This window comes from Mustelus asterias, chromosome 5 (genome assembly GCF_964213995.1).
Source record: "Mustelus asterias chromosome 5, sMusAst1.hap1.1, whole genome shotgun sequence".
NCBI lineage: Eukaryota > Metazoa > Chordata > Chondrichthyes > Carcharhiniformes > Triakidae > Mustelus > Mustelus asterias.
The window spans coordinates 43,125,317-43,149,886 of record NC_135805.1 but is presented as its reverse complement, the minus strand read 5'-3'; the positions used below and the strand labels follow the sequence as shown (position 1 = coordinate 43,149,886).

At 43.8% G+C, this 24,570-nt stretch overlaps 1 protein-coding gene across 1 annotated transcript in view; it reads right to left on the bottom strand.

Moving 5' to 3' along the window:
* Positions 1-24,570, bottom strand: part of bckdhb (branched chain keto acid dehydrogenase E1 subunit beta) — a 269,933-nt gene that overhangs the window by 201,245 nt on the left and 44,118 nt on the right. Inside the window, exon 6 of the mRNA XM_078212461.1 lies at positions 8,469-8,577. Within this exon, the coding sequence (XP_078068587.1) occupies positions 8,469-8,577 (109 nt within the window). The remainder of the gene's footprint in view (positions 1-8,468; positions 8,578-24,570) is intronic.

The window sequence follows — 24,570 nt, the reverse complement described above, 5'->3', positions numbered from 1 at the left end:
GCCACACTACCAGAAGGATGTGGAGGCTTTGGAGAGGGTACAGAAAAGATTTACCAGGATGTTGCCTGGTATGGAGGGCATTAGCTATGAGGAGAGGTTGGAGAAACTTGGTTTGTTCTCACTGGAGCGACGGAGGTTGAGGGGAGACCCGATAGAAGTCTACAAGATTATGAGAGGCATGGATAGTCAGAAGCTTTTTCCCAGGATGGAAGAGTCAATTACTAGGAGGCATAGGTTTAAGGTGCGAGGAGCAAAGTTTAAAGGAGATATCCAAGGCAGATTATTTACACAGAGTAGTGGGTGCCTGGAACTCAGTGCTGGGGGAGGTAGTGGAAGTAGATACGGTAGTGACTTTTAAGGCATGTCTTGACAAGTACATGAGTAGGATGGGAATAGAGGGATATGATCCCCAGAAGGGTAGGGGGTTTTAGTTAAGTCAGGCAGCATAGTCGGTGCAGGCTTGGAGAGCCATTGGGCCTGTTCCTGTGCTGTAATTTTCTTTGTATCCTAAGATCAGCCAGCCTTTCCAGTACTACCTCCCTTTCAGTGTTCTCACCATCCATTGCCTTCTCCATCACCGGTTCTACTGATTTTTTGTCGGATGCCTAACCCTTAGTAAACACCAAAAAAATTCATTAAGTATTCTAGACTTGCACTGCACCTCCAAGTGTATATCACCCTCTCTGTCCCAAATAGGGCCCACTTTACCTCTTACTACCCACTTAGCATTTAGATGATGGTAGAAGATTTTAGGGTCCCTTTTATGCTGACTGCCATTCTATTCTGATACTCTTTCTTTGCCAGTCTTATTTTCCTTTTTACCTCCCCTCTCAACCTATTGTATTTTACCTTTTTTCCCCACTTGAAAAACTCACCTGACATGCGTCATACACCCTTCTTTTCTATTTCATCATAATCTCTATCTCACTCATCACCCAATCTGTTTTCCGTTTCCTTATCTTTGGCCCTCCTTGGAATGTTAACTTGGACATGAAGCACCTCTTTTTAAAAGACCACCAATTGTTCTATTACAGGTTTTCCTGTCAGCCTCTGATTCCAATTTGCCCTGGCCAGATCCCTTTTCGTTGGATTGAGATTAGCCCTCTTCCAATTTAGAAATTCTATCTTAAGCTGTTCCTTGTTCTTCTCCATTACTAATGCAAATCTTATGATGCATGATCAATCTTACCCAAATGTTCCCCTTGCAGACATTTTGTCCACTTGGCCCACCTAATTTTCCTGCACTAGTTCCAGCAATGTTTCCTTTCAAGTCGGGCCAAGAACATACTGATCAAAAAAGTTCTCTTGAACACAGTTCAGTAATTCCTCCCCCTCCTTACCCTTTACCCTAACATTATACCATTTCATATTTGGGTAATTAAAGTCCCCAGTATCACCACTCTATAGTCCATGCACATCTCTGTGGTTTTCCTTTATCTCGCACTATTTGAAAGCCGATAATATACCCAAGTAGCATGATCTTACCCTTATTTACTTGTCAACTCTAACCAAAATGCCCTTCTCCTCTCAAGGAAATCGTCTCTTTACAAGACTGCAATGTCTTCCCTAATCATTACTGCCATCCCAAATCCCTTTTTTCCTTCTCTATCTTTTCTGAACAGGTTATATCTTTGTATATTAAATACCCAATGCTCACCAGTATAAAGCTATATTTCCGTTATTACCACATCATATTCCTACAGTGACTGAAAGTAGACACTGTTATTTGTGCTTATAGCTTACCAACCTTACTCACCAACTTTCTGCATTTATGTACATGCTCTGCAATCCTGTATTTATATTCCTCTTAATACTTCTTAGTCCACCTGTATCCAACATGGTACTATTACCTTCTCTAGTACTGTTCAAAACACTCACTTTAAGCCCCTTATTCTCCTTTTTCACCTGTAAATGCTGGCACCCATCACCTGCCAATTTAGTTTAAATCCTGCCCAACTACATTATTGAACCTCCCCGCAGGGACATTGGTCCCAGTCCTATTGAAGTGCAACCTGTCCATTTTGAAATTGATACCTTTCCAGAACTTGTCCCTGTGCCCCAAATCCTCCTTCCTGCACCATGCTTCAAGACATGCATTGATCCTCACTAACTTCCATTTTTAGACTAGCGCATGGCACAATTCCTCCCCTCGAGGTTCTACCTAGTTCCCAAAAATCTGACCTTAAAATCTCAATAACTGCTCTCTCTATATCCTTGGTACCAATGTGCACCTATTCTACCATAATAATTTATTTTGTCTTGTGAAAATCTGAAACTGGTGAGCTTTAATAAAGTTCCACAACCAATCACAGCTTCTGATCTTAATTTTGTAGCACACATCTTTTGATGTCAATTGTGCAAGTTACTTAATTGTTATATTTTAACATTGCTTTCTCCTTTTTCTTTCCTTGCTAACATGCACCTAATGAGGAAAGTACATATTCAAAGCAATATCCTATCCATGTGGAAAAATTTTAAAAAACAATATTTTATAGAACATTTTTGTATAATTCAACTAGTGATATCTTTCCTCTAACATTTTAGTTGGATATATTTAAATTAATTATAATTTATATATATAGTATATCAACCATAACAAACAGTAATATCGGCATTTTGCACCAAGTGATATCATAAATCTACATAAGTCAGACTGAATATTAAATTTATATGTACAAACTTTGTAAATTAATATCTGAAACCAATTTGTGTCAGCTCAATCAGTGGACTTAGACCAATCAAAATAGTTCAGCTACCAAAAAATGGAGGTTCTTTATGTATTTTAACACCATGTGGCTAGAACTGGCAAGATTCCTGCAGATCTATAAAACTTATATTTGAGTCAGAGGAACAGAATGTACCACTTTAGGATTGTAACTACTGCAGCTAAGGAAAATATCCAGTAGGTCACAACAGTAACCAATCCACCAGTAGCAGCTTTTATTTCACACAAAGTTGAAACAGACTTCCACAGTAGTCTGGACACTGAATATTCAAAAATGCCAGGAAATTTACAGTTGTGTTAAGATCATCTTTTAGCAATAAACACCAACTCTTAGAAAAAATATTTTAAATCAGGCTGGGATTCTCTGCCCCCATTATCAATGGATAGGAAAGATGATGGGAGCGGAGAGTTTAACGGGAGTCCCAAGTAGCTTTTAGTCGGCAGGAATTTCCACTCAGATTGTAGCCTCCACCCCCATGATGTAATGGAATGGGGCTCCTACAATGAAAGGTCAGGAATCCCACTACCATAAATTTAAGTCAAATTAATGGCCATCCCTGCTCTATTCTCTCCCCACATTAGAATCCTCCCTCCCCTCCACCACTGGTGTGACAGGTCCTGACAAACGAGGACCTGGCAAAGAGAACCCACCAGAGTGCACAGATAAGTACAGGCCTGAAGGGTAAAGTGTTATGCTGGGAAGTGTCAGTGGCATTGCCAAGAGGGGGGCTTCCATTGGGGAGCTCCCTGGGAGGAGGATTCCCAGTGTGCGTGGAGAGATCTTTTTTTTTTATTTTTCACTTCTTTAGATCAGGGCGTCTTTTAAAAACAGCACGCCAATCTCCTGAAAACTCAGGTTGCTGGAGGAGCGGGCCTGACAGCGTGATAAGCTGGCAGCGGAGCCAGCGGGCTATACACCGCTTTTCCTGCCTGATTTGACATTTCGTCAAAAAATAAAATTCTGCCCTCAATCTCTAGAAGCTCATCAACTTTGTCATTACCTGTAACAGCCCATTGAGAGTGCAGAACTGTTTCCAGTGGAAACTGTACCACAACATGGTGCCGCTGCTCTTACTTAAAAATTTCACATTTATTCTCCAGGACTGAATTAAGAACCTGTCTCAACATTGGAACCATGCATATAATCGGTCAAGTCACAAAAAGATTGCCACCTCCACAGCGCACTCTAGGACGTCCCCAAATCTCACACAGACCTGACCGGGACAGACATTGCTGTTCGTTCACTATTACTGGAATTTTGAATATCACTGTTGAAATATCATTGTGGAAGAAACTTCACAAGGACTGCAGTGGTGCAAGAAGTCATCTTACCACCACCTTCACAGCACAGCTCAGGGATAAATGAAGCCTTAACAGCATGACTCACATTATGAGGACAGATATTTATGTTAATATATTTATACACACATACATATATACATAAGCACATACTCATTTACATGTAAATGCAACAACCTACATGTATCCTTATACATCCTGCTACCGCTCTAAACATTCACAGATGTACATGCATGTGAAAATACATACACATTTGCGCACGCACACACACACACACGTGCATTTACATATACTCTCATATATACACATACACAGGTATTTATTATAGATATGCATGTGCAAATATACATACAATTTAACTCAGTTATACCATTCAGCCCGTCAGGATTTTAAAACCATGGCTGATCTGTACCTCAATTCGACTTACTCGTCATTTGCTCCATATCCTTTGACACCCTTACCCAAATATCTATCAATCTCACTCCCGGACTAGAGTACAGAAATTGAGGCTGACACTCCAGTGTGTACTAAGTGCTACACTGTCAGAAGTGATTTTTTTCAGATGAAGCTTTAAAACTGAGGTCCAGTCTTCCCTCTCAGATGGTTGTAAAGATCCCATGAAACTGGTTCAAAAAAGAGCAGGGGAGTTATCCCCAATGTTCTGGCCAACATTTATCCCTCATCAACATCTAAAAACAGATTTCATTATCATATTGCTGTTTGTGGGAACTTGCTGCGTGCAAATTGGCCGTTTTTGTTTATTTTTTTGTGGGACATAGGCATCGCTGCCTGATCAGCATTTATTGCCCATCCCTGGTTATCCTTAAACTGAGTAGCTTAACTAGGCCATTTCAGAGGATGGTTGAGAGTCAACCACATTGCTGTGGATCTGGAGTCACATGTAGGCCAGGATGGCAGATTTCCTTCCCTAAAGGACATTAGCGAACTGGATGGATTTTTCCGACAATCACAATGGTTTCATGGTGGTCAGTAGATTCTTAATTCTAGATTTTTACAAATTGAATTCAAATTCCACCACTTGGTGGGATTCGAACCCAGAACTTTAGCCGAGTTTCTAGATTAATAGTGTAGTGATAATACCACAAGGCCATCACCTCCCGCAGCAGTAACACTTCAAAAGTACTTCACTGATTGTAAAGCACTTTGGAACATCCTGTAGTCATGAAACATACAGGAGTCTTTCTTTTCCCAGTCTTGAAAATTTTTATTGGTCCAGCATTCATACATCTTTTGATGGAAGTTCTCCAAATCTCCATCATAAGCTTTTAGTGGAAAAACTGCTTCCCAATTTTTCCTCCAAAAGACCCAGTTCTAATTTTAAGATTATGCCCACTTGATTCTCTCACTGAAACAAATAATTTCCATCTACCCGAATGATTCACAATCTTTTAAACTATCTTGATTAACATAGAAACATAGAAACTAGAGGCAGGAGTGGGTCATTCTGCCCTCTGAGCCTGCTCCGCCATTCATTTTGATCATGGCTGATCATCGAATTCAATATCCTGATCCCTCCTTCCTCCCATATCCCTTTAGCCCCAAGAGCTATATCTAATTTATTCTTGAAATTGGACAACGTTTTGACCTCAACTTTCTTCGGTGGTAGTGAATTCCACACATTCACCACCCTCTGGGTGAAGAAATTTCTCCTCACCTCAGTTCTAAAAGGTTTACCCTTTATCCTCAAACTATGACCCCGAGTTCTGGACTCCCCCACCATTGGGAACATTCTTTCTGAATTTACCCTGTCTAACCCTGCTAGAATTTTATAAGTTTCTATGAGATCCCTCTCACTTTTCTAAACTTCAGTGAATGTAATCCTAACCGACTTAGTCTCTCCTCATATGACAGACCTGCCATCCCAGGAATCAGCCTGGTAAACCTTCGCTGTACTCCCTCTATAGCAATTAGGTTTCCATTCAACTTTTTAAATGCCACCTTTATGCAAGTTCTCTGTAATTTAACATTTATACCAATCAGAATAACAAACCATTTTTATGCAAGCTCTACTTATGGTTTAACATTTAAAGGTGTGATATCATTCTGGTAATTCTATGAACATATAGAACATAGAACAGTACAGCACAGTACAGGCCCTTCGGCCCTCTATGTTGTGCCGAGCTTTGTCCGAAACCAAGATCAAGCTATCCCACTCCCTATCATTCCGGTGTGCTCCATGTGCCTATCCAATAACCGCTTGAAAGTCCCTAAAGTGTCCGACTCCACAATCACAGCAGGCAGTCCATTCCACACCCCAACCACTCTGAGTAAAGAACGTACCTCGGGCATCCCTCCTATATCTCCCACCATGAACCTTATAGTTATGCCCCCTAGTAACAACTACATCCAACCGAGGAAATAGTCTCTGAACGTCCACTCTATCTATCCCCCGCATCATCTTATAAACCTCTATTAAGTCGCCTCTCATCCTCCTCCGCTCTAAAGACAAAAGCCCTAGCTCCCTCAACCTTTCCTCATAAGACCTACCCTCCAAACCAGGTAGCATCCTGGTAAATCTCCTCTGCACTCTCTCCAATGCTTCCACATCCTTCTTATAGTGAGGTGACCAGAACTGCACACAATATTCCAAATGTGGTCTCACCAAGGTCCTGTACAGTTGCAGCATAACCCACGGTTCTTAAACTCAAACCCCGTTAATAAACGCTAACACACTATAGGCCTTCTTCACGGCTCTATCCACTTGAGTGGCAACCTTCAGAGATCTGTGGATATGAACCCCAAGATCTCTCTGTTCCTCCACATTCCTCAGAACCCTGCCGTTGACCCTGTAATCCGCATTCAAATTTGTCCTACCAAAATGAATCACCTCGCACTTATCACGGTTAAACTCCATCACCCTTTGCTAGATTGTTCCCTCCTTCGTGAGGATCGATCTTCACAACTGAATTCAGTGCTTCAGATAAAATCTGACCAAGGCTTCATAAAACTATAATTTCCTCATTTCTGCACGTCATCCTTCTTGAGATAAATGTTAACACTCTATTCAACTTTTGGACTGTTTCTTATACCTTGATTAGTGATTGTACATGGATACCCAAAATCCATTGCTCCATCACAGCTCCTATAAAACACTTCAATTGTTCTTTCTCAGATGCAAAGTGATGATCCCAGAACCCCACATTGAACTCCATCTGCCATAGTTTTACTCACTTAATCTGTCTATGCCCCTTTGTAACTCCCTGCTCCAACCTACATGACTTGCTGTGTCCCCTAAATGTGTATCGCTATAAATTTGAACAGAGAGCTCTCTATTCCTTCTTCCAAGCACCAGCTCAGCAAACAGCTGAGGCATAATACAGATTCCCTAGAGAACACACGGATGATCCCAGGAATGGTAGGCCTGACATACGATGAACGTCTGAGGATCGTGGGATTATATTCATTGGAGTTTAGGAGGTTGAGGGGAGATCTAATAGAAACTTACAAGATAATGAACGGCTTAGATAGGATGGACGTAGGGAAGTTGTTTCCATTAACAGGGGAGACTAGGACGCGGGGGCACAGCCTTAGAATAAAAGGGAGTCACTTTAGAACAGAGATGAGGAGAAATTTCTTCAGCCAGAGAGTGGTAGGTCTGTGGAATTCATTGCCAGAGTGCTGTGGAGGCCGAGACGTTGAGCGTCTTCAAGACAGAAATTGATAAATTCTTGATTTCTCGAGGAATTAAGGGCTATGGGGAGAGAGCGGGTAAATGGAGTTGAAATCAACCATGATTGAATGGTGGAGTGGACTCGATGGGCCGAATGGCCTTACTTCCGCTCCTATGTCTTATGGTCTTATGGTCTTATCAGTACATGGGCACATCCCATGTACCCTTTATCCCCATGCTGCTTCCTACCTCTCAGCAAATTATCAATGCATGTCACATGGTTACCTAAAATTCTCCACCAGCTAGAATCATATCCAGAACAAAAAAAGTACCACGCTGCAGCAAATTTATCTTCCAAACAATCAAATTGCATACTTCTACTTTCATTGTTCCCGAAATCAGAAAACATTGAAATAAAAATAAAATATTGCAGATGCTGGACATCTATAAAACAGAAAATGCTTTTTCCCCTCCAGTGTCATAGAATGTTTTCAAGTGTCACTCAACATGTAAAAAATCAAGTGCCAAAAATGACTTCTTAATATGTCAAGCTTCGAAAAGTGCAGCATAATAATATTGTGCTCAGTTGAACTAAAAACAGAAAGCCAACATAAACATCAAAAAGATGACAAAAATTGAACATCTTATTTGATCTCCAGCATAAATGTCTGGACAAAATACATCTGTATCTTCCAAGGAAATAGAATATTGAATTTAACTTGTACAGCTGCATTAATTCCAACAAAATGAGTGAATGTCGTCTGTGGTAATCTTGTGTCAGAAGTACAGAAAACACTACACCTGGAAACTTACCAGCAGCTCTGTAAAGAATTTTAGGCTCAAAGAAGATACAAGGATTTCTGTCCTCTATGCATGATAGCAATAATCCCTTGGCCTGGATAGGGCTTCTTGGAATAACCACCTGTAACACAAAAATTTATTTTAAGAATTTTTCCCACATTAGCATTTATGATCATCCTGTCTACTGGTCGCTTTCCAGACATGTTTCCACAGTATTTCCACTGACTTCTCAAAATGTTTTTTCCAGAATACACATTGCCCATTAATAATTAGAAGCTGCACATTATTTCAGTTTAATTAATGCTCATTTCACACGCGTGTCAAGCATTAATGAATTGCAGATTTAGAAAAACCTAATACCTAATCATTTCTAGCCAACATTAATTAAAATATTGCACAGTTGTTACCTCTGCCACTGAAGGTGGGTGGAGATAGTATTTTCACCCGTTTGTCTATGAACAACATATCTCAAAAAATAATGGACAGACTTCAACAAAACTTGCCATACAAATAGGGTATAGCCTATGGAAGAGCCGCCTCGTTCTTGGCAAAGGTGCAGACTGGGATTTGGAATTTTTTATTTTTGAAAAATCTGTTAACATTGCGAGATAGAGCGAATCAATTTTTAAAAAAAATATTGACGGTATTTTTTCATTTAGAATGTTCTGAATTGTGTCAGCTGCTGTGGTGCAATGGAAGTTCTTAATTAAAAAAAAAATTTTTTCAGCTTTGTAGTTACAGAGCATCAACTAGGCAGGGAAAACCATCAAGAAAGAGCTGCATAATTGTCATGACAGAGGTAACACAAACATAGCACGGTAGAGGTATATACTCCAACTGAAGGCCTTCCTCCTTTTTCCGCAATATCTCAGTGAGCGACTTCATAAGGTTTATTATTGTACAAATGGAATTTTACAAATTTATTAAAAGTTTGTTGCATTCTAAAGGATTAATTTAAACATGAGATTTGCATTTTGTTTTTCTGTAAACCTAATTACATGCTTTGATTCTAGAATTCACCTTTAATTGTGTTAGTGTTTGCCTGCAGGTTTGAGGGAGTGGGGTGTTTTCATTGTGTTTACATGTTGAGGTGGTGTGTGAATAAATGTTTATCTTTCCTTTTGATTTAAACTGATCAGAAAGCTAGTTTTCTATCTATTATTAAATGTCACAACACCAAAAAGGGTTTTAAAACATTCCCTCTAAATATATACATCTTGAGAGTGTTCAAGAGCAGCAGCTAGGCTATTAGCACCTCTCTCTTCCCGTAACATCTACAAGAGAGTCAAGGACTATGGGGGACAGGCAGGGAAGTGAAGTGAAGATCACAATCAGATCAGCCATGATCTTACTGAAAGGCAGAACATGCCTGATGGGCCGAATGGCCTGCTCCTATCTTTCAATACCAACTCTGAGCAGTGAATAAAAAGGTCACATGAGAAAATACATTTGTAGGTTAGCTGGTGAAGCAGGACAGGGACAGAGGATTGTGCAAATATTTTAATTTTTACTCCATTCTTAAAGTTACAAAGCCAATGTACAGAATGACCAGGCAAGCCCTTAATCCGTCCCCTGGAGTGCTACAAAAAACAATTCAAATTCAAATTTAATTAAATTCAGGGTTCCCACAAGAGAGACATACAAGATCCAAGCTGACAAGAAAAGGCTTTGCACCTGATCTTGGATTTGATCTGACACCTGATTTTAGCCAAAAGGCCGCAACAATAATATGCTGAACAATTTTCATCCAACTGTAGACTCAGGAAATGTGCAAACTCCATACAGTCATCCAAGGTTGGAATCAAACCTCGGTCCTTGTCACTGTAAGGCAGCAGTGCTAGCTACTGTGCCACTGTGTCATCCAATAAACCAAGTTACAAATGGAAGGAGAATTAAGAAAACAAGGAAAAAATGAGTAAAGAACAATATCCACATTATCACAGTCAGAATGAAGCATTCCAACTATTCCCATAAATGATTGTCACTATATGCCTCGGGTTTAAACCAATTGAAGGCGCAAGATTTTAATTGCAAAAGGCAAGGTATAACCTCAAATTGCAAAATGGCAGCAATAACAAGTTGACATTTACATTGAATTTGATAGTAATTGGCGATGTTGATTGCACAATAATCAGATGAGCCCAGCAATTGAGTATTATATGCAAAATCTGATTTCATAGAAACTAACAGGGACAGGAATGGTTGTTGGAAGTTCCAGGGTATAGATGTTTTAGTAAGGGTAGGGAAGGTGGTAAAAGAGGTGGAGTAGCATTGTTAATCAAGGATAGTTTGACGGCTGCAGAAAGGCAGTTCGAGGGGGATTTGCCTACTGAGGTAATATGGGCTGAAGTTAGAAATAGGAAAGGAGCGGTCACGTTGTTAGGAGTTTTCTATAGGCCCCCAAATAGTAATAGAGATGTGGAGGAAGAAATTGCAAAGCAGATTATGGACAGGTGTGGAGGTCACAGGGTAGTTGTCATGGGTGACTTTAACTTTCCAAAGTTGTGTTGTACCTGTTAATTCTCAGATACTTTCGACCAATTTGCTTACTACAAGGTTTTACCCCGGTGTCCTTATTTGCAAGATGGACAAAGGACAAACACAAGTAAAGGTTCAACAAGTTTATTAATAATACTATTAATCCTTAAATTACCCACATAAAACAAGAGAATACCCCAGATTCAAGTATACTACCCGCAAAGATGGTTTGGTTAAACTGCAGGTTCGATTCTCTGAGTCCCTCTGGTCTGTTGTCACGAAGGTGAATCTCGATGGCAGCTTCTTCCTTCCTTCCTTCTCTGGTCAGTCTTCCGGATGGTCAAGGTCGCCTCCTTCGTCAAGTCTTCGCTGCTGGTGTGTCTGAAAATGTGTCCCTTTATCCCCCTGCCTGCTTGCCTTTCCAGAAACTTCTCTGGCTTCCGGCCAATGAGGTCCCAGGAGGAGGTTCCAATACCCAATGGGTTTCTTGATGTCTGCCTGACAGGACACCAGGGTCCGCCCCCAGGTGTCCATCTCCATGCTGTTGAACCTATTATCAGATAAGGTATCTACAGGAACTCTTGGTGACAGAAAGTCTGGCCTGACCTGGGCTTCTAACAAAAGGTCGGTGCATTTCAATGGGGTGCAATGATCTCCTGCTAAGTATCAGTAGGGTGCAACGACCTTTGATGGGTCAAGCCCAGACATGTTTGTGTACTTGTACAATTGGCCTGCCCGAGGTTTGACTGTTTGATTTTAATATACCCAATTCTTTAATTTAGGATATCCAATTTTATCAGCCGTAAAACTAGGCCCTGTTTATATTACCACATTCCCTCCTCTTGATCCAATGAGCGTCAGCGCACAGGATCACACAATTCTTACCAAACCATCTCAACAAGCAAGTACCCCGAATCTGGGGTTGATAATATCATCCCTAACCCACAATAGTACCAACAAATTTAAATGAAGTAAAATAATAAAAAAAAACAATAAGAAACAATACATCAATCGGGTATATACAAAACCAAGCAATAAACAGTACAAAATGACAAGTGACTGCACATATTAAATATAGATGGGAGAGTATCAAGGCTCTTCATTGTAGAGCCTCTCCTAATGTCAGATGGCCCTTGCTGAGTCCAAGTTTTGCAGAAATTCCTTCTTCCATCGGGTGAATTTGAATGTGAGGATGGTTAGGTACACTGCCATAAGTAGGATTCCTATTACGGCCAGGTGTGACAGAATGCGGACCCATGGGTGGATTTGGACATTTGAACTCCAATCCCAGAGGTCCTCCCACCATGTAGTGATTCTAATTTCACTAATGTTCTTTTCTATTTCCCTTGTTTGTTGCACCACTTTGACAAAGGTCTTGTGTGCTGTGATCAACTGTGTCCGAATTTGTTGAGGTTTCTCGGGGAGAGGTGTTATTCCAGTATCAAATTTTTCAAAATAGTCTCCCAGGCTTTGTCTCAATTGCTCGCTAGCATTTATTCGTGTTTTCTCTCTTCTGTGTATGTCTACCATCTCAATTAATCCTATCCTGGCGGGAATCTGTGGTTTAATGCAAAAGGTAGTGTTGTGGATGTTACAAATGGCTGCCCCATACTGGTAATTTTCTAGCGAGGTTGTAATACAATATTCTCCCTCCCCCCTGTAAACCACCCAGGTGACATCCCGTTCCAAATTTCGAATTTCCAGTGTACAATTTAGGTTAGTGGTTGTTCTGAATCCACACAGGGCATGTTCATTTTCATACACCGGATATGGGCACACAACCATTTCTCCAGACTGGTGCCTATGAGCTTCCCTCCTTTCTCAACCACATACGGTAGAGTCCCCTGGTATCCCACCCACATCCCTCCTTTAATGATCCCTATATTTTCGGCTTCAAAAAGTCTCAACCCGACCTTATCCTTTAAAATTACTGGAATCCCCAACACCATTCCTAGTGCAGTCCCCGGGGTTCCTTTACAACTATCGTTAGACCAGACCTTGGTCAGTTGCGGTAATTGGCAGTTAGTGACATTGGGGTGTCTTTTCCCCGGTACAGGTGTTCAATCTGTTCATCACTGATCCAGGACGGAACTTTCCCCCGCTAACCTGATCGAGATTCTCTCTTAACTGCTCGACCATCCATTGCCCATAGATGCTACATAGGGTTCGGTTCTGTTGTCTGGCATCATCTTCCAACCTCTCCTGGGCAATCTGATTAATAGTTTGGGCATGTCCTTCTAGTACAGTAGCCATAAGGCTACTAGCCCTGTTCTCAGCCAAATCTCCCTCGGCATCTTGCCGAGCATTTTCATTTAAGCTGTCCAAGGTCTGTTTAACTTGTCGGGTTAGGACTCTGAGTTTATTATCCAAATCAGCCAGATCCAGTGCATTAATGGTGGATACCCCCACTCTGTAAGCAGTCACCAGATCATTCAAGATTTCCCTCCTCTTGCGCTCCTTTGACCTGGGCATCTCTTCCCCCGCGTGTCCCAGTCTTCCGGCTTAGCATCCTCTGGGTCAAGTGGAGGTACAATTTTCTAAGTGGGGAGGGACACCAGTCTGGTAATTGTGTTCCGGCTAAATCTATCACGACTGGTATCAATTCGTAGTGTGTGTTGTCAAATAATATTTTCTCTGTATGTTTTAGTATCAACCCATTTTGGGGCCCTGGGGTGGTTTCGGGACAAGTGGGGATGGGTGTGCTAACAGTTGGTCTTAACCCATTCTTAATTTCATAGTATATTTATTTGTTCTGAATAACCTTACCGGGACACTTCTTTCCTAATTCCAGTCCTTTTTCTGGACCATGGGCTAGACAGGCTAGCTCCATGCACCCATGGTTAGTATATGCTCACCAATCACTAGTGAGGGTCGTCCGTAGGGAGCAGTAATCAGAGTTCCCATTATCTTTCCTGTACACCACTCTTTGGTTATTACACCCATAGGTGATACTCTTATTGGGGTGTACCCATAGGATGCCATCCTCACATTTGCCTGTATCTGGTGGGGTGAACCACATATATCTGGGGTATCGGAGGCTGATCTTCTGGTCTTTAGTTGATGTGGTGTCTGTGGTTCGGTCTGAGATGAGGAGTCCCAGATAGCAGAGAAGTATGTAGTTCATTCTGGGGGAGATCAAGGTAGCACCTGTTAATTCTTATTAATACCTGATTCTCTTTTCCTTTTCATTACAAGAATGTCGTATGACTCCCCTCTTTTTTTTTTAAAACAAAGAAATAAGTAAATGAATAATAAAGGCCCAATAGTGTCATACGAAGAGTTGGTCGGCAATCAGTGTTTAATGAGGTTGAGCAGGGTAAGGAGTTTGCAGAGCGTGAAAATAAAATGTTGGGTATGTGGCATGCGTCCTTGTTGTTGGAGGACTATGGCACAGTATAACATTAGATTCTTCATTCCACAACCAAACTGTGGTGTGTTGGAAGATTATGACGCAGTATAATGTGGGCAGATAAGAAGCCCTTTTCAATTGGGTGATGCGTGGACTGGACGGATAAAGCTATTTACAATCTGGACTGTGATGTCCTGATACTTTCTTAGTGGAGGGAACCTATATGGGCGGGCTTTGGCTGCCAGATACCCACTGCATTACCACCTCTGGTAATGAGCGCCGGGTCAAACGGTTCTGGGAGTCCCGGTACCAGGGGCGCCATAGGGGGTAAGGTTTGCGGGTGCCCCATCCTTTTCGTCGGGGTCCCCTGGACTGGGGTTTTATTCCTGAAGCCCTGTAAATTGGGGCGGGAACAGAGGTGCGTGTGCTGGTCCTGGGGGTCGTGGGTGGGGGTTATAGTGGCTTGTCGGGCCGGTCCTTCGAGGGGTATGGGTCGGGGTCCATCGTCAGGGAACCGCTGAGATGGTCGTGTGGGGTAGTTGAGTGGTGCCGTTGAGTGGTGCCCTACAGTTCCGGGCGAAATAGTTGGGTTGCCCGCAGGTATAACACTGTGCTTGTGGGCGTGGGCCTCTGGGCTCAGCTCTATATTGTTCTCGGTGTCGGGGGTTGGGCCTATTTCCTGTGTGGTCTTGTGGTTCCCTGTGTCGGCGATCAGCAATAGTGTATGGGAGTGCGGGGTTTGCTGGTCCCCTGAAATTTGGTGGTGCCCTACAGTCCCGGGCAAAATGGTTGGGTTGCCCTCAGTTATAACACTGCTTGTGGGGGTGCATATCTGGGGTTGGTTTTATCTTGTTCCCTGAACCTGGGGTTGGGAATATATCGGGGTTCTGCGCGGGGCTGCGGTTTTCTGTATCGATGATTGGCACGGGTATATGGGAGTGGGTTTCCCAGTCCCCCGTTTCCACCTCCCCCTTCATTACGCCAAACCGGGGCCGGGTCTGTGTGGATCGGGTTCATCAATCCGTGTTTTGTGGGCTTGGGGGTGTCTGTTTGTCTGACTTCCCGTTCCCACACGCGAGTCATTTTGCAGATGGCTCAGGCTTGTGTGTGTGTATTAACATCAGGGTCAAAATTCTCACAGGCTTTCCGACTCCCATCGGTGGCATGTGCTATCAGGTCCGGATCCATGGGAACCGGTGGTGTGCGTTTAATTGAACTCGATTTAACTGGCCGAAAACCGCAACAAATTGGTTCCACAGTCGGCCAGCATAGGCCGTCGGGTGTTCCCCTCGCTTTTGTTGGCAGTTGTTTAAGTCTTGTACCGGGTCATCCCTATTGTAGCCTATGGCAGCCAGAACGGCTGCCTTCATTTCTGGGGTTCGGGAAGGGCGGAACGGATGGCAGGACTTAAACATAGCAAAGTAAGTTTAACCTCTTCTGCCTCGTCTAGGCCATTTAAAACACGATATTGGGTGACCTGGTCAAAAAAAGCATGTGGATCCTCGGAGGGTTCGAATACTCCAATTGCTTTAGCTATGTCAGTGAGCTGTGTCATGGTGTATGGAGTTACATAAGTCACATTGTGGTTCTGCCCGTCCTGTCGTCAGATGGTGACCGGATTCATCGGTACAGGAACCGGATTAGTGACTGGGCTGATTGGGATGGTAAAGGACTAGGAGCTGAGACTGAGTTTTCCGAGATGAGGGTTGGATTAGGTGGTGCCGTTGGTTCCATTACCGGGAAGGGAGGTGAGGGTCCCCAGTCGGCAGTGACGCTAGCTGTTGCATAATGGCAGGCATCCTCTTCTAAATCCCCCCACTCTACCCCTGGGTCACTATCCCCTGTTTCGGTCGTGTATGCACACATTACACCCCTTTTTATGGCTGGTTGTGATTTTAAATCTGCAATCTCACGCAGGCATTTGGAGTGGTCTGTTGCGCGGCCTGTATTTGCTTTTCCTGCTTGGTGCAAAACTTTTACTGCAGCCTGCAGGTCGCTGCATTTACGTTTAACTTCCTCTACCTGTTGCAGCGCAGCCTCTCTCTCACTGACAGCACGCTGTGTCTTTTGGTAGGCTTCATCACCTGGAATTGGCTCATGTGTATCATATTGATTTGGTTCCTTTCCTCTCTTGTGTCTACCTCCGCTCCCAATTGCTGTATGCGTGCGGTAGCACTCATTAAGTCCTGCTTTAGTTGGGTTACCTGGGCCTCTCTGTCCCATTTAACCCAGATAATCTCCGCTTCTCTACCAAGGAGCTGTTCTAGACAACTAGCAATCGCAATCGCCTTCCTAAGCTTGGGAGCCCTTTTACCCATTTCCTTATGGGCAGGATTCCAACAATTCTCTCCCCAGGATCCTAGATCCGGTTTTGGGGCGTTGCCCCACTGTACCCATTTGGGCCACTTTTGGTTCAAATATAAACAGAGAACTTCCTCCCATTCAGCATGACTGGCCATAATTATTTCCTTTTAGGATTCGTCACTTGAGTATAGGTAAGGGATCGGGATAGGGGTCCGGTTTTCACTAAATTCCCTCCCGTAGATTTTACCCAAATTCCCTCGACTGTTCTAGTTCTAACTACACAGTTTGTCCACCTTGTGTTACAGACACCGGGTTTATGGCCCAATTTACTGGTCGAATCTGTATTAGTCCTTCACTCACTTAAGACTGGCCATCATTTGGGGCAGCTGCCCTCTTAATTCAGGCTCAGACGGAGTGTTGGAGAATACAGGGTTGAAGGTTCGACTTCGGAGCAACATATCACTTCTTATCGAAGTCCCATCTGGGTCGCCAATGTTGTACCTGTTAATTCTCAGATAGTTTCGACCAGTTTGCTTACTACAAGGTTTTACCCCGGTGTCTTTATTTGCAAGATGGACAAAGGAAAAACACAAGTAAAGGTTCAACAAGTTCATTAATAATAACACTATTAACCCTTAAATTACCCACATAAAACAAGAGGATACCCCAGATTCAAGTATATTACCCGTAAAGATGGTTTGGAGTTAAACTGCAGGCTCGATTCTCTGAGTCCCTCTGGTCTGTCGTCACGAAGGTGAACCTCGATGGCAGCTTCTTCCTTCCTTCCTTCTCTGGTCAGTCTTCCGGATGGTCAAGGTCGCCTCCTTCGTCGAGTCTTCGCTGCTGGTGTGTCTGAAAATGTGTCCCTGCTTGCCTTTCCAGAAACTTCGCTGGCTTCCGGCCAATGAGGTCCCAGGAGGGGCTTCCAATACCCAGTGGGATTCTTGATGTCTGCCTGACAGGACACCAGGGTCCGCCCCCAGGTGTCCATCTCCATGCTGTTGAACCTATCAGATAAGGTATCTCCAGGAACTCTTGGTGACAGAAAGTCTGGCCTGACCTGGGCTTCTAACAATAGGTCGGTGCATTTCAATGGGGTGCAATGATCCTGCTAAGTATCAGTAGAGTGCAACGACCTTTGAAGGGTCAAGCCCAGACATGTTTGTGTACTTGTACAATTGGCCTGCCCGAGGTTTGACTCGGGCAGGCCAATTCTTTAATTTAGGATATCCAATTTTATCAGCCTTAAACTAGGCCCTGTTAATATTATCACAATTGGAACCTTTAAAGGTCGAATAGTTCGGATGGGGCAGTTTTTGTACAGTGTGTGCAGGAGAGTTTCCTGACACAATATGTGGATAGGCTGACAAGAGGTGGGACGACATTGGACTTGGTACTGAGTAATGAACTGGGCCAAGTGTTAGATTTGTTTGTGGGAGAGCACTTTGGAGATAGTGACCACAATTCGGTGTCTTTCATTATTACAATGGAGAGGGATAGGGCCATACGGCAGGGCAAGGTTTATAATTGGGGGAGGGGTCATTATGATGCGATTAGGCAGCATAAGATGGCAACAGAAACTGTCAGGGAAAGGCACAAATGAAAAGTGGAGCTTGTTCAAGGAACAAATACTGCATGTCCTTGATAGGTATGTCCCTGTCAGGCAGGGAGGAAATGGCCAAGTGAGGGAAAGAGGTTCACAAAAGAGGTTGAATGTCTTGTCAAGAGAAAAAAGGAAGCGTATGTAAGGATGAGAAAACAAGGTTCAGTTGGGTCGCTTGAGGGTTACAAGGTAGCAAGGAATGAGCTAAAAAAAAGGGCTTAGGAGAGCTAGAAGGTGGCATGAGAAGTCCTTGGCGGGTCAGATCAAGGAAAACCCCAAGGCTTTTTACTCTTATGTGAAAAATAAAAGAATAACCAGGGTGAGGTTAGGGCTGGTCAAGGATAGCAGTGGGAACTTGTGCATGGAGTGAGAAGAGATAGGAGAGGCGATAAATAAATACTTTTCTTCAGTGTTCACCAAGGAGAGGGGCCATGTTTTTGAGGATGAGAGTGTGATACAGGCTGATAGGCTGGAGGAGGTAGATGTTCTGAGGGAAGATGTATTAGCAATTTTGAAAAACCTGAGGGTCGATAAGTTCCCTGTGCCAGATGGGATATATCCTAGGATTCTTTGGGAGGCAAGGGATGAGATTGCAGAGCCTTTGGCTTTGATCTTTGGGTCCTCACTGTCCACGGGGATAGTGCCAGAGGACTGGAGAATGGCAAATGTTGTTCCTCTGTTCAAGAAAGGAAATAGGAATGACCCTGGTAATTATAGGCCGGTTAGTCTTACTTCGGTGGTCAGTAAGTTAATGGAAAAGGTCCTGAGGGATAGGATTCATGACCATTTGGAAAGATGCAGCTTAATCCAGGATAGTCAACACGGATTCGTGAAGGGCAAGTCTTGCCTCACAAATTTGATTGAATTCTTTGAGGAGGTAACTAAGTGTGTAGATGAAGGTAGAGCAGTTGATGTCGTATACATGGATTTTAGTAAGGTGTTTGATAAGGTTCCCCATGGTTGGCTCATGAAGAAAGTAAGGTGGTGTGGGATAGAGGGAAAGTTGGCCGATTGGATAAGTAACTGGCGATCTCATAGAAGACAGAGGGTGGTGGTGGATGGAAAATTTTCAGACTGGAGACCAGTTACCAGCGGTGTACCACAGGGATCAGTGCTGGGTCCTCTGCTATTTGTGATTTTTATCAATGACTTGGAGGAGGGGGCTGAAGGGTGGATCAGTAAATTTGCTGATGACACGAAGATTGGTGGAGTAGTGGATGAGGTGGAGGGCTGTTGTAGGCTGCAAAGAGACATTGATAGGATGCAGAGCCGGGCCGAAAAATGGCAGATGGAGTTTAACCCTGATAAGTGCAAGGTGATTCATTTTGGTAGGACAAATTTGAATGCGGATTACAGGGTCAACGGCAGGGTTCTGAGGAATGTGGAGGAACAGAGAGATCTTGGGGTTCATATCCACAGATCTCTGAAGGTTGCCACTCAAGTGGATAGAGCCGTGAAGAAGGCCTATAGTGTGTTAGCATTTATTAACAGGGGGTTTGAGTTTAAGAGCCGTGGGGTTATGCTGCAACTGTACAGGACCTTGGTGAGACCACATTTGGAATATTGTGTGCAGTTCTGGTCACCTCACTATAAGGATGTGGAAGCATTGGAGAGAGTGCAGAGGAGATTTACTAGGATGCTGCCTGGTTTGGAGGGTAGGTCCTATGAGGAAAGGTTGAGGGAGCTAGGGCTTTTCTCTTTAGAGTGGAGGAGGATGAGAGGTGACTTAATAGAGGTTTATAAGATGATGAGGGGGATAGATAGAGTGGACGCTCAGAGACTATTGCCTCGGGTGGATGTAGTTGTTACTCGGGGGCATAACTATAAGGTTCATGGTGGGAGATATAGGAGGGATGTCCGAGGTAGGTTCTTTACTCAGAGTGGTTGGGGTGTGGAATGGACTGCCTGCTGTGATTGTGGAGTCGGACACTTTAGGAACTTTCAAGCGGTTATTGGATAGGCACATGGAACACACCAGAATGATAGGGAGTGGGATAGCTTGATCTTGGTTTCAGACTAAGCTCGGCACAACATCAAGGGCCGAAGGGCCTATACTGTGCTGTACTGTTCTATGTTTAATGGGTCAACATTTTACAATGTACATTTATTCTCTATCTGGTGCCGCTGTCAATGAGATTTCCCACTTATGTTACCCACGCTGCCGCAAAACCTGTAGGAAGGGGTGTGCTACCAGCAGGGCCAGAGAATCCTCTGGTGGAGGAGAATCCTCCCTTTGGTTTCTCCCTTCACAGATGCTGCCAGAGCTGCTGCATATTTTCAGCATTTTCTGTTTTCATCCAAGATTTTGAAACCCAATATGCAATTCCTCAGGGTTACATCTGATCTGTTCCAAATGTGCTAATAATGATGACTGGGCACAAAAATGCACTTTACTGTTGTGCGTGGGAAATAGCACAAAGCTGAAATCAAACATTAATCTATTTTAATTCAACCAATAGATTCTCGCTATTCTTTAAGTTTTCACAATTGAAGTACTTCAGTCATGCTTTTTATACACAAGACTTTTTTTTGGTCAGGTGTTTTAATTGGAATTTTGGGGGAGAAATGCAACAGATGAGATCAATAAGAAAGCACAAATGATTAAAGCAGGGAGAGAAAAGGATCTGATGGAGTATGACCCACAATTAATCCACAAACCCAGTCTAAATGCAGCCTGTAGCTAATGCAGCCTTTCCTTACTACACCTCACCATCTCCCACTTAAAAGGAAAAAACACAAAAGCGAACAGACAAACATCAACACAAAGGAGTAAAAGACCATGATTGCTGTTTTACCATGTGCATCATGGGGATCATATTAAAAGTATGTAGTTTTTGTTTGTAACATTCACTGCTTCATGTCACACCTGACTCTTACCAGGCAATATACCTGGAATTGTCTTTAAATTTGAGTATTTGTACAGTTGTACATTTGTCACAGCTTATTTTTCAGTCCTCTCAATGCTAGATGGCACTCCATCTCTAGGTGCAAGTTTGCATGTCCAATCTAGCTGGCAATGCATTCAAGTTTTATATCTTAACACAAATTACAAACTGCTACACTGGAAATATATCTCCATCATTTTAAAAAAGGGTCACTGCACCCAGATGTCTTCACCACATTCCAGGCACCTTACCCAACACGACACCAACCTTACCCAGACAATTCTCATCAATCACTGTCATTAGTTCACCAGAAAACATATTTTTCACCCTACTAATGGTACTTGGTTCCAAGACTTTCTTGTTCTGAAACAATCGTCCAATATCAGCATTATACGATAGATAGTACATAACATGGGCAATCAAAAACTAACGGGGAGGGAAGGCAGCTCCATTATCATACCCATCCTCAAAGTTAGAAGATAAGGCTGAAGCATTTACAACTATCTTCAGTTAGGAGTGCCAAATAGATGGTCCATCTCTGCCTCCTCCTGAGGTCCCCACCATCAAAAATACCAGTCTTCAGCCAATCTGATTCACTCCATATAAAATCAAAACCAGCTGAGTGTACTGGATACAGCAAAAGGTCTCAAAGAGAACAAAGAGAACAAAGAAAATTACAGCACAAGAACAGACCCTTCGGCCCTAAAGCCTGCACCGATCATGCTGCCCAACTGAACTAAAAACCCCTACCCTTCCGGGTGCCATATCCCTCTATTCCCATCCTATTCATGTATTTGTCAAGATGCCCCTTAAAACTCACTATCGTATCTGCTTCCACTACCTTCCCCGGCAGCGAGTTCCAGGCACCCACCACCCTCTGTGTAAAAAACTTGCCTCGTACATCTCCTTTAAACCTTGTCCCTCGCACCTTAAACCTATGCCCCCTAGTAATTGACTCTTCCACCCTGGGAAAAAGACACTAGTGCTGAAGACTCGCACTTCAGAATTTGCCATATTTCTCGCCAAGCTGTTCCAGTGCAACACTAGCATCTACCTGGTAAAGTGAAAAATTGTCCAGGTAGGCTTTGTCTGCAAAAAGGACAAATCCAATCCTGTCAATTACCACCCTATCAGCCTAGTCCCAATCATAAGTATGATACAATGTGTCACCAACTGAAAAAGAGCATTTATTGCCCATCCCTAATTGCCCTTGAGAAGGTGTCGAAAGAGCTGCCTTCTCGAACCGCTTAACTCCATATGGTGTAGGTACACCCATGATGCTGTTCGGGAGGGAGTTCCTGTATTTTGATCCAGTGACAGTGAAAGAATGGCAATATATTTCCAAGTCAGGATGGTAAGTGACTTGGAGGGGAGCTTCCAGGTAGTAGTGTTCCCATGTGTCCACTGCCTTTGTCCTCGTAGATAGTAGCGGTCGTGGGTTTGGAAAATGCTGCCTAAGGAGCCTTGATGAATTCCTGCAGTTCACCTTGTAGATGGTACACACTGCTTTCACTGTGCATTAGCTGTGGAGGGAGTGAATGTTTGCGGAAACGGCGCCAGTCATGCAAGCTGCTTTGTGCTGGATGGCGTCCAACTTCTTGAATGTTATTGGAGACAAGTGGAGAGTATGCTGTCACACTCCTGACTTGTGCCTTGTAGATAATGGACAGGTTTTGAGGAGTCAGGAGTTAACCGAAAACCCAGTCATCCATGGAGTTTGAGTTCTTTCAGGACCAGTAGGCTCCAGACTTTCTAACAGCCTTAGTCCAAAGATAGACTGAAGAGTGAAATTCCAGGTGGGGTGAGTCACTCACTGCCCTTGAAATGAAATGAGCACTTTATCAAGAAAGGCATTAAGGAGCCCTATTAAAGTTAGATTAGGGGGAAAGCTCCATTAGCTGGTGTTACATCTAGCACAAAAGATAGTTCTGGTTGTTGGAGATCTATTGTTGCATGCACAGGAAATCATGGTTGATGTTTCTCAGGGAAATGTCCTGGACCTAACCAGTTTCCCTCCATCATTAGTTCTGAAATAGTAATGCTCACTCATGATTACACATTATTCAGTTCCATTCATAATTCCTCAGATAACAAGTAGTCCATTCCCACATGCAGCAAGATCTGGACAACATTCAGGCTTAGACTGGTAAATGGCAACAGACATTTGGCAAGAGACAGAAATGTTAGGTAATGACCATCTCCAACAAGGGAGAACCATCTCCCCTTGACATTCATGAGGATTACCGTTGCTGAATCTTCCACCATCATCACCGTGGGGATCTTTATTAACCAAAAACCTAACCAGACCATTCACATTAATACTGTGTCTATAGAGGTAGATCAGAGGCTTGGTACCCTGCAACAAATAACTCACCTCCTGACTCCCTGAAGCGTTTCCACCATTTATAAAGACACAAGGCAGATGTGGAATAGAACACTCTCCAGTTGCCTGGAACAATGAGGGCCCTATTTTACCATTTTGATTCTAAGTGCTGGGCGGACTTGAAACTGGGAGTGTTTCAGATCCAACTTTTAGACCCGTTCTCAGGCGCTCCCATGCGCACTCTGCCTGAAAAAACATCAGCGATTCCGAATCGCGCTGCAGAAGCCTGTGTGCAGGGCTTAACGCACCCGAAACCCTGCAGCTCCAATCCGTGCCTTCAACTGCGCAGGCACAGGAAAAAAAAGGATAGAATGCGGCTCCCCAACACATCACTTCCAGGATAATGCCTTCCCCTGGCCCCCAGACATTGCCCCAGAACATTACTGACCCTTTTAACCCCCCACCCCCTCCGCCACCCAGAATGATCGCAGGCCCCTCCCCCTTACCCCTCCACTGATCTCAGGCAGACTGGCAGCGGACCCCCCCTTCCCCCGTCAATGATTTCAAGCAGAGTGGCAGCGGACCCCCCCCCCTCCCCCAAACGATCTCAAGCAGAGAGCCATCGGTCCCACCTTCCTCCCCCTCACACCGATCTCAAGCAGAGAGCCATCGGTCCCACCTTCCTCCCCCTCGCACCGATCTCAAGCAGAGAGCCATCGGACCCACCTTCCTCCCCCTCGCACCGATCTCAAGCAGAGAACCATCGGACCCACCTTCCTCCCCCTCGCACCGATCTCAAGCAGTGAGCCATCGGATGCTCGGCACTTCCCTCCTCACGAGCTGGAGCGCCCAAATTGGACTTTTGTGGAGCATGTCTATTTTGCGCCGAATCTGGTGGGTCCGATGGCTCTCTGCGGTGGTAAAGGGGGAAGTGCCAGTAAGGCCGGGCGTGCAGCCCATGTATTTAAATGGCCGTTGCACCAGTTTTGGGTATGGTCCTGATCGTGGCCATTTTCGGGCCTTGGTAAGGGGGGAACTGGCGTGGAGGCGGGCCGAATCACGCTACTCGCCTCATGCACAACTTTACCAAGTTTTTGCGCCTGAAAATCAACGTAATGTGATGGCAAAATCAGGCCCTGAATCTCCAAAAACATTCAAGAAGCTCAACACCA